The sequence below is a fragment of the Opisthorchis viverrini genome (assembly GCF_000715545.1).
Source record: "Opisthorchis viverrini unplaced genomic scaffold opera_v5_31, whole genome shotgun sequence".
NCBI classification, from domain to species: Eukaryota; Metazoa; Platyhelminthes; class Trematoda; order Opisthorchiida; family Opisthorchiidae; genus Opisthorchis; species Opisthorchis viverrini.
The window spans coordinates 1,705,749-1,716,976 of NW_008751688.1; the positions used below are offsets into that span (position 1 = coordinate 1,705,749).

Consider the following 11,228-nt stretch of genomic DNA (forward strand, 5'->3'; position numbering starts at 1 on the left):
TGGTCACTGGTAGTAGTAGGCCGGCACATTGAACCCCAAGTCAGCGTTTCCAGACCGAAATATGGGTTGAGCTGCAGTATCCTCGATCACCAACGGCAAGTCGTCGGTTGCAGACTTTGAGGCCTGAAGCAGCACGATTTGTCCCTAGCAATCTACCGCTTGAATATGGCGGTGGCCCTCCTAGGTTCCAGCCTCTGAAGCTTATCCGCCACTCGATTCAGTTGTTTACGAAGCTGTCGGCGGTGGTTTGGTGTACATCTTTTTCCGGTAGGTTGTAATCCAACAGCCATCGTTGGTGAATTGGGAACCAAGCCAAAAAAAAGTCAATGATGGATAGTACTTACTGCTCGGAACGGACTGATATCGAAATATAGAGAACAGGTGTACGCAGGGGAGCCACATCGCCTGATAGAAAGGGCATGTGCATTCTCCAGCACAGGTGTCGACAGTCTAGGAGCATCTGGGTGTTTGCACCACAAACTATAGGTTAGTTTACGGAGCTCGACCTCAGCTTGTTTGTTCCGACACTTTCATACGGCAGCCGCGGCGGTCGCGGACCCAAGTGCCTCAAAAAGTGAGAGCACGCATGTGTCGTCATTCGACAGACTACGCTTAGAACGTAGGCGTTACCCTCCAGGATTTGCCACTTGTCGCAGCGGTACGACGTATGCATCTCAAACTCCCGCACGAGCCACTCGGCGTGCCGGGACACCTTTTGAATGGCATGCTCCAACGTGTAGGAGTGATGCACCCGGTCTTTAAGGCGCCCGTTTGCATTCTCCAATCGGTTGTTGGTCACATTACCGAAACGGACCATTCCGGACTGTGCGTGTATGGCCCATTTTCTGGTGATAACGTCAGCCGAGCACGAATCTTGCCGCAAGCATTTGCGCCGCCAACTCGTCCATTACATAGGCCCTGACCGGATACATTTCGCCCATCATTTCTTTGAATAAGCCGAACATTTTACGCATGGGAACAAACTGCTCGCTCTTTACGAACGCATACATGACCGGACGCCCGGTTCCCATGCCGTCCGTTATCAAGAATGTGTATAGTTTATATCTAAATGCCGAATATTAGATGCTTTACTAAGCTTACCTAAGGCTGTTGGTTGCATACGTTCCGTCTTCATTTGCTACATCTGGAAAGCGTCGGAATAACGCTATCCGCTGCAATCGGGAGAAACATGTGTGGCTATATTGACCTTCCTCTCCCTGGCACACAAGGACGCGTCCGGTCTCCCGAAGTTTTGCCAGGACCGAAAGCATATCATCTACTACCTTAAAACCCAACCACGCGGCACCTATTCAACACAGCCAGTCGACACTTCCGGCAGTAGTTGTGTATATCCTTAGTGGTAGGAATCTTTCCGAATTCATCCGCCACAAACTGCCACACCTCAGATGACGGCGTTCCATATCTCAGCACCTGACTCGTCTTCGGTTAGGCGTCGATTAACTGGAGGCCGATCGTTCAGAAACTCTGAGAGCTTGTGGTTGTTTTCCAGAAAATACGTCACTGACAGTTGGTTCCTTTGCCCCCGTAGACAAAACCGCACTGGACAGCTAGTGCTTCGCGTACTTTTTTATTAGAAAGTACGCTCTACTTACCAGCTTCTTCGGATTCCACGGCTTGTCTTGGAGGGTGCCTGCTGCATTTGTAGTACACCCATTCGTAACGCAAAATAGCGTTGGTGCTTCGATTACTGGATGAGCGCACAAATACCACAGTTATCCTTCATGTATTCATTTAAGGTCTTCTCAAATGCCGTAAAGGATGAAAACGATAAACCCACAAATTTCTCAACGAAAGCCACTTCCGAAGCCATAGCAGACAAAGTTCAAAGCCGAATGTGCGCCAAAAATTTTCAGAAGAGATCGATTAAACAAATCGCAAAAAATGACGACAGATGAGGGGATTTTCAGCCCGAGCATATATGCAAAGAAGTGCAACATTTTGACTTTGGAGTTTTTATTTCACCCGCGGGGGTTCTGCAGAGAAAAGCATTGTGCCTCAAGCCGCTGGCCATACCACCCCGCGCTGAGAACGTAAATAGGGGCACTGCGCCCTTATGTCGCTTTTGCCTTTCAGGTGAACGACAGCCGCTGAACGATAAGATAAAAAACCGACCCGGGAAACTTGGACGAAAGCCTTGATCCTGTGTATCAATCCTTGAATCCGTGAAAGTCTTCTCTGTCTCCTCTTCTTTATTTTTGCATGTCATTTGCTGAAAACCGATTGGAGTTATGATTACCCTCCAATGCCAGCCTCCCTCTCCACAAAAGCCGACAAACATGGCCCGGTTCTCTTGCCTCTCTTTTAGCCCCTGAGATGAAGTCTGTTATCTACTGGCCTCGGACGTCCTACTTGACGATGGGCCTACGAGCCCCATTGGACATTTTGTTTAGTCCGTCTACTTAAAGCGCAGGTTACAAATGCGGTGATCGCGGCGGGTATTCGGAACCTCGAGAGCATGATGAATACGCTTTTGGATAATGTGGTTCGTTAACTGGGGGAGAAATTTTATTTTCTAATTTCTACTTTATTATAGAGCTTTGGTCACGGTAGCGAGACCTGTGCTTCGTTAACTGATGGAGATGATGTTCAAGGTAAGCTGTCAGCCTGTAATTTGTGGGAAATCTGATGGACCTCCTTTCCTAATCTAATCTGATGAGTGTATGCTAAGTTGGTTTCGTTGGGCTTTCACTGAACTTTAGAATGAGATGTTGAAGTTCGATCCATAACGTCTTGCGTCCCTGGTTAAGCTTTAAGGTTTATATATTTCAAAGCTTAACTTCATCATTTATACATAACGAAAATTATTCGCTCTGACAATATTTTTTAATTTCAAAGCTGTAAAAAAGTGTTGATCGTGCACTTCTGATCAATTGTGATGTGTCACGTCGAGGAGAAGTCTCTGTTTGGACAACTGCTTCGTTGGTTAACTGCTTCGTTTGCTTACGTGTTGATTAAGCATTCGCCGGCGGTGACAGCGGCAGCAGTAGATATCTTCCGCTTTAGGGCGGCACAACCATGCAAATTTATTAGGATAAAGCGTTGAATTGGGGAGAAGGAATGAGACAGGGAGAGGACCTTCGACTAGCCTACCACATACATTAGAAATGGCTGCTCGGCCAGTCAGACAAGAAAGGTAGAAGCTGGCAACATCAATGCCAGTGATGTCCGTATCGCTCAAGGCCTCTAGTCAAGCACATGGATGGTCGTGATGGCCCCATCTTCGTAATCGGACGTATGGAATTTTCGTACTCAATACGGCGCCATGTTCTGTTCAATCGTAGATTGCCATCCCATCGGAGCAGACACGGGAATCATCGTTCCCAACAGACAGTTACCCGGTATGCTTGTAATGGTGATTGCACTCCTTGAGTGAAGTACCTGCTTCACCGTTGACCCCTATCCTGATTGCCTCGTGAATTCGCTGATTCCTATCCTAGCTGTGGTTCTGAGACACGTGGTCGGAGGACTGAATATATCACGCCCCCTTCACCCGAAGTTGCTAGGTCTCCGCCGAACGGCGATGTAACGCATTATGAGACCGGGTGATGTCCAGTTTTCATGTTATAAGTGCCAGTTTGGCGAATGCAATTCTAACCAGAGGTCTGTACGTCGACTTCATCCGTCATCCATTCATACATTTACAAAGTATAAGGTCATGCTCGTGGACGTGCAGTTACTGAACACGCCACTTACAATCCAGGGAGAGGTACTGGAATTTGTGGAGCGTTTTACATATCTTGGATTGTGTAATGTGACAAATGGGGTGAATGCACGAATCTGCAAGGCTTTAGCTGCGTTCGCTAACTTGAGAGACCTATTGCGTCAGAATGGTTTATCCCTGAATCTGAAGGGACGTGTGTATCAAGCTACAGTACGGGCTGTTTTGTTGTATGGCTGTGAGACTTGGCCTAACTGAAAGGGTGTTACAGCTAAACGTTGCTGCTTACATGCAGGATCGATAGTCACTGGGAGGACCAGACGAGTTTTAAACTGCTTTTGGCCCTGTGTCATCAGAAACTACTGCCGGCGGCATATTCACATCTCGAGTAGTGTGAGGCCAGTTATTCGTGAAAGCAAATGGTGATGATACAGTCATCATTCTAATTTTTCAGCGGTAAAAACCGCATACAAATTGCACAGTGGTTATATCGGTGCTACTCGCATTCGAGGATGGGCACCGCGTGATCCCCACTGCGCCTGGTTGGAGACATTGCAAGATATGGCTGCCAACCGATGTCAGTGGCATTCTTGTTGTCAGTTTCCGTCCAGATTGGCTGAGTGAATGTCTGGAGGTGTACGCACCTCGGAATGATTGTGTTAAGCTAGCACTAAGTCCCTTCCCTGTCCACCTTTACTCTTTTCTTTACAATAAGGCTTTCAAATAAGTCATGGTTGTACGGCAGTGAAGCATCGGTGTTGAACACTGATGTCCGTCGGTCGATGATGATGATGGTGACTGCTCTCACAGTGGCCTATGCACGACTGTTTAGGTTCACCCAGATTCATTCCTGGCGGCATCAATGACGCAAGTCCATGATGCCTGCGGTTGGATAGTCCATGCATTGACTACTCTCACATTGCCGTCACGATTTATACACCTGTCCAGGTAGATAAACGGGTCAGCAAAATCCACTTCACCTGCCCTAATTTTGAGGTGGGGCACGGGAGACTCGGAAGCAATACGTTGCACAGTTTTTTGTACATGGTAGATACACTAACCTTTCCGACTTTTGGTTTGTGTTTGGCGAGAGGTTGCGTGCCTTCTGTGTAATTGCTTTTATCGTGCGCTTTTTCCAGTCTGTGACTCTAAACCATAGAAGCCAACAAAACTGCGCTGCAAAAAACTGCAAATAATCTTTAACCGGCTTACAGGCTCAGTCGTTATGCAGAGTGCGACCGTACTATGCAACTAGTTGGATCCAATCCTGACAAGCATGTTCGTTAAATGCAACACACTTCCGTATCTCAATTACCTAGAATCTCTTAGCCTTGGTTGCCGAATATTTTTATCCGAATTGTTGATAACGAAGTATCGACATCGTGGCTTTAAATCCATAAATTTTTTTCACACAGGTATTATAGAAAATTTGACCAAGGTCCTAATAGCCCTTTCTGGATAAAAGAACAAATGTTCATCACCTAAAGTGCGACTGTTCAACGGCCGAGTCGGTCGAAACCAAAACTCATTATGTTGATTCATGCACATCGCTAGGAGCAGCGTGGAAAAACTCAAAAGACAAAATTTAGAGTTATTTTTCTATTGTTTCTAACAGATCGTCCCTGACTGGATTCATCTGTTACACGAGGGTTTAGTGAGCGATAGAATAACATTCTGCCGGATTGAAACGGGTTTTCTGGATTATCAACACTCCCAACCCAACCGCATTGGTTGTTTCCAGGTTATATTAGTGACGAACTTGCTCACTGCTTTGTATCGGTGCTGTTAGCTGCTTTTCGAATTGTCCCTGATTCTGTGCTTTATCGTTCATGTGCTATCGGGCAATACATTGCACATGGTGCATGGACTTCATTAGTTAGACAACATAAGTCGCATTGATGTACATGCCGATTGCTTCCCAATTAGGGAGAACTTGTGATCGGAGGCAGCTAAGGCATAACCGGGAACCAATACTATTTTTTTTTTTAAAAAAAGGCTGTTTTTGTCCTCACTATTGATTGTTGTGCGTAGCTGAGTTCCTAAGTCACTCACAAGCTGTCGCGTATCAAGCGATGTTCGATCCTACACCGTGATGTTTTACACCAAGTGGTTTACCAAAAAACGTTCTACTGTAGCACCTTTCGGTGCCCAACTGTCATACCGCCAATAGGAAGCTGGGATACTGCCAAGTTGCCCAAGCCTATACAAGTGAAGCCGAAAAGCAGAGGTCGGTTTCGAACAACGGACCTTCCAATCAGCAAATTCGCGGTCTTACCACAGTCCTCTCGCCCCCGCAAACCACAAAGGCAACTGCCAGTTGGCAAACCAGCATATAGAGATATGATATAAAATTGAAAGTCGTCGTCGCTATAGTTTAGAATGTTCTCGAGTTTATATACATAGGTTCACTGGCCTGACTTATCGCATGTTTCTCTAATAGTTTTGAAATCTATTTGACTTCTTGGGTTGCATGTTTTGCGTAATTCACCACACGGAGTGGAGAGAAGTCCGTGTAAGCTTGCCGTGTGATTTGCCTTGAAGAAATGCGAACGAGCACTATCTTTTAATCTTGTTGGCTACCGTAAACTGCATCTTTCATATGAATGTGACCGCCCATGGGTATCATCATCACCCTCGCCAGCATGACATCAATTTTCAGCGCTGATGCTTCACTGCCATAGCCCATGGGTAACCTTAATTCCTGTCAGATTACTCCGATATACCCACGGACATTTCCTCAAGCTCATCAAAACAAGCATATCTGAGTGCACACATGGGCCATGCCCCGTTGACCTCAAAGTATTTCCAGCGTGTTTTTTTTGGATAAGTACAGAATAAGTAGTAAATGTTTGTTGACAGACCTGGTAAAAATGATAAATGAAAGCACACAATAATTCACAAACTTCAAGACGAATTGATTTGCACGGTAACTTGTTTTTGTATCAATCTGGGAAAATTGAGGGCAACATTTTCTAAAAGCAAGCCGATTTTTGGCCCGGAACAAATTATTGTCTTCGTTTATGTCGTTGCATTTTTTAGGTGATTCAACGATTTGAAGTGGTGAGCCACTTACGGCTTCTAAGGTTAATGGTATTACCCCCTGTGGGCGATGACTTGTGACACCACTTTCTGAACGTTTTTTGATATGGACGTTTTGATATGGAGCCAAGTACCTCAATGTGTGTCGTTCATATCTAAAGTCATATATAAATGAGACGTTTTTTGAGTTTCATTCATTGGAGATTAGCGGTGACAGATTACGCATTATTGTTTCATTTGATGTTAAGTGGTGGTACACTGTAGGAATATATACCCGTCTTTTTTTGACACTTCGAGCTAAAACATTTGCTACTCATATAGTTTGGGGTCTGTGGAAATATGTATGCGTGGGTGTGTGAAAGTTTGATTTTTCAGAGGCGCATGGCTCACCTTCATGTTTTATTTTTCAGATGAGCAATTCAGTCTGTGTTGTCTCTGTGGAATGTCATTTACCACAATACGATCGCTGCACCTCCACATAAGAGTTGTGCATCAAGGTAAACCAGCACGTTATTTTTGCGCTTTGACGATTTTCACCTGTTTAGCTAAGCACTCAGCTACTGCCGCCTAGTTCAAGAATATATGACATGTTTATTACAAAGCAGTAGACCCACTCAGATGAGTGCTTGATAGACTCGCCTCCCTGGGATCAGACAAGGATCCTCATTTAACTTTATGTATGCCAAAAGTAAAATTATATTCCGCTGTTCCTCTAACCTAACCCGTTCCTCCAGCTAACCCGTGAAAGTATCTAGGAAGCGTGTCGAAAAATTATAGATGCCATTGATCCGGTGGTTCGGCTAGTCCATGAGGCTTCTGAATACTCACGCATTCCTGTTGATGGTCGTTAATATGTAGCCATATAATGACGATTAAGAGAGGCTTCATAGTGCGGTTAGCTGTCTCAATGACATGTTACCTATTACTTGAGTCTTCTCATAACACGAACTGGTCCGTATTCTTAACTCTTATCCCATTTTGTGCATTTCCCTCCAGATAAATGAGATGGTTTTACGGAAATGGAATACCAGTCTTCTGGTTTTGATGACCTTGGTGACGGTGATTTACTATAGAAGCCAAATTCATGCTACTGTTAAGATTCTTAGTATTTTGCCCGTGCATAGACCAAAAGCACTTCTGCGTATAAATGCAATGTGACAACCCCTTAGTTTTTTGGATTTTCATCGAGATGATCCCTTTTGTTCTGACTGGAGCTCAGGCCTCAGTTCAGTATATCGTCATCTCTTAGGGTTACTCTCCATTGCTGTTATCACTGCGTTACGAAACCGGAGAGGTGGTGTATTCCACCAATTACTCCTAGTTTCAGCATAATATCTCACTTCCCCCAGCTTTTTGGAGGATACTGATTACCGCGCCATTCAGGTCGGTTTGATATCCCGATGGCAAGTCAGTATCTACTGGTCAGTCAATGGCTACTGATACTGTCATTCCGGTCCAGGTGCCTACTTAAAACCGTATGAACATAGGAAAGGCTCATGCATTGTTTTGCCTTGCAATAAGGAAACGTGAAGCACCACATTTTTATGTTGGTTGATGCTCAGTCTTTGTAGTGACTAGCCTAAAATCTATTGAGAGTAATCAAAGGGCCGAAGGATATCCCCACACGAAAGACCGATTTGGTTCTGTCAGGATTACGGGCCACTGGATCTCCCACCACACGAGAAAACATGGAAATGATTCATACTGCGGATAGTTTTCATCACTCAACTTGCCCAAACATGACGATTGTGGTGCAAATAAACCACGGCAAATTTTCTGTTCAACCTGTCAGGTTGACATGATTATCTCAGGACGTGTTCTAGGTTCCACTTAGTGACGAAAAATTAACGAAGAGTGAGGATTTACTCGGCTGCACTAACCCTATACTGATAATTAGTTAGGGGCGTTGGTACTAAGAACCCAGTGGTATCATGATGTAATAATATTTCATGTCAGTTAGACACCGTAACCGAACGAACAACTGCAGCCCTGAACTCGTTCTGATTCTTTGTCCGTTTATCCAAACAGGCAGACTGTTGCTTAGAAGGAAAGGACAGCCTATCAAAGACCGGCTTGGTTGTATTGTCACGTGACAAAATCGCCAAACTGTCGTACGCTGTACCTTCGTACAAATCCACTACTCAGACTCAAGCTGGCTATGGGTACCTAATAATAAAATGACAACCGTTCAGCCTCATATCACTGGAAGGAAGCACCAGGGCTGGGATATTGACCAGGTTGCCCAAACCTAGACAGAAAAAGCCGACAGGCACAGGTCAGGTTCGATCCACAGACCTTCCGGTCAGTAACTGGTAGCTTAGTAAAGGGGATACACACTATAGAACAGTCAAGTGGTGATTTGCTCTCACTTTTCTAAATTTTACCTTTCCAACTATAATTACCCAGCATTTTATTCAGAGGTAACGTTGAACGGAGGTAATTTGTTCACCAATTCTAGTTCCTACCAACACATTTGGCCTAACTAATCAATAAACAGATTAGGTTATTTCTTAAGTAAGGTGAGACAGCTCCAGAAACATAAAGTGTTTTATCGGTGGGTATTTCACAGTGCTCCGTATTTGACTTCATTTTTCGTATAAGGTACAATGGGTGTCTTTTAGCTCTTAATAGGTTCGCCGAGCTAGGCAGTTGATTTGCAAACGTTTCGTTTTGTAAGTCGGATCAGCGGTTACCTGGTCAGTAGCCGCTTAGCTCACCCGAGCTTCCATTATTTAGACATTTCCAATGAACTGCTTTCGCTAAGGTTCTGCTGGACTAATGCAATCCACAAAATCTCTTTCGGAAATATCTGGCTTAGCTGTTACCTTTGCAGCCATTTTCGATGGATCCTTAGCCAGCGCATAAATCAATGGGTAGCAAACACCAATCTTCCACATCATAAAGAATTAACAGAGACCTCTTTTTCCATCCGTACGGCTAGAGAACGTGTCACGAGCCCTTGACACATTTCACTCAGGCCTGGAGCTTGCGGGTCATACAAAAAAGGAGTTACCCGTAAAGTCGAACGGGCAGATATGTATATGTGAAAGTTTGTCATGTGGTTGGAGACACGGTAACCAAATGCATTCGCGCACACAGCACTGGTTTATGGGTTAGGATTAGCAACGCCTCACCGACGGCCCACATGGCAGTTCTTTGAGTATAGGTGTTGGATAGATTCGGTGGCCAGTTTTCAGTTTGAGCCTAACAATAGAACATTTAGGGTCGCGGTGTGACCCCTTGGCGACAGTCATATTGTCCGAGGTATGTACGTTGATGTTTGCTTTGCTGCGCGTTCTCGTTGGCGTCGATCTGCCCTGCCGATATAACTGACTATGGAACCACAAATTACTTGTTAGGTCGGGTGAACGACAGCGAAACCTGGTGAACTTCGTCAAGCTTCTGAAAAACAGGTGTGATGCTGTAGATGAGTGGACATTGAATGGTGCTGTAGACTTGTCTCAGGACTGGAGTGAATTCTTACTTGATATCGAATGCCAACCGGCCATCTCCATACGGAGAAGTTCATCGTTCGGAGAGCCATTGGAAATAAGCCTTTTTAATGATTTTTCTCAACTATTCTAGATCGAACTTGTGTCTAGTCCTATAGAATGAGGCTCTTACTGGAGCACTTTTGCACACAGTAGGCACGGACGTGAGAAAATTCAAACCCTTACCGCCCCATGTCGGCCTTCAAAAGACGAGGCGTTCCGAAAGCTCATCTTCGCGTCTGTCCACAATTGTGACCAAACTAGACAAAGTGCTTTGCTACTTGTATTCCGAAGGCATATTCTTGAGCTGTAAACATCTTAACTAGCCGTCAGTTCTCAATTCGAACTCCAAAACCGCATGTCTTGAACCACCGCAATATGATCCGAGGCAGAGTTAGTCTTCATTTAATAATAATAAGTTATCCGGTTTTGCTTCGGTCCCGAAAATTCGAAAACCAAGCTTATTTGTCTTCAGTTTTGACTTCGGTTAGTTGCCAGTGACATGGAGACCATTTTATACTATAACCAACTACCATTGCGTTTAAAAGTCATCCAAATTGTGAGACAAATCGATCGCCTTTTGATCAAAGACACAAAAGCGTTGCAGCGACAACCTCCCTAAGCGGACGAAACTGTAAGTTTTTATTATCATGAAGAGACTGGACCTTACCGTGGTGTGACGGTTTGCGCACCTCAACGATCCATTGAGCTATACTGGAGAGTGTCCCACGACACTCACACTCTCTCACACCAGGCTGTTCAATGGTTAGAGGTCTGACGAACACAGTCTCCTGGCCCTCCAGGTTAGGGGTTGGAACATATGGCGACTTGTTCTGTAGAAATGGTAATGCATTTGCATTCCCCGCCAAACACCGCTGCCTTTTGGTTAGGCTTTTGAGCCAAAGGCTTTGGTTGAGGACCCTAATCGTCCTCCTGTCTAGGTGTGGGCGCCCTGGCAGTATCCCAGCCCACATATAACCATGAATTGCACATACACAAATAAACTCATGCCACATCGG

The 11,228-nt window shown here is 45.0% G+C and overlaps 1 protein-coding gene across 1 annotated transcript in view; it reads left to right on the plus strand.

Moving 5' to 3' along the window:
• Positions 1–2,476: 2,476 nt before the first annotated feature.
• T265_02581 (hypothetical protein) overlaps positions 2,477–11,228 on the plus strand; it is a gene marked incomplete at both ends in the record, with an annotated part of 25,801 nt that continues 17,049 nt past the window's right edge. Inside the window, 3 exons of the mRNA XM_009166860.1 lie at positions 2,477–2,503; positions 2,555–2,612; positions 7,129–7,215. Coding sequence (XP_009165124.1) covers positions 2,477–2,503; positions 2,555–2,612; positions 7,129–7,215 — 172 coding nt within the window. The remainder of the gene's footprint in view (positions 2,504–2,554; positions 2,613–7,128; positions 7,216–11,228) is intronic.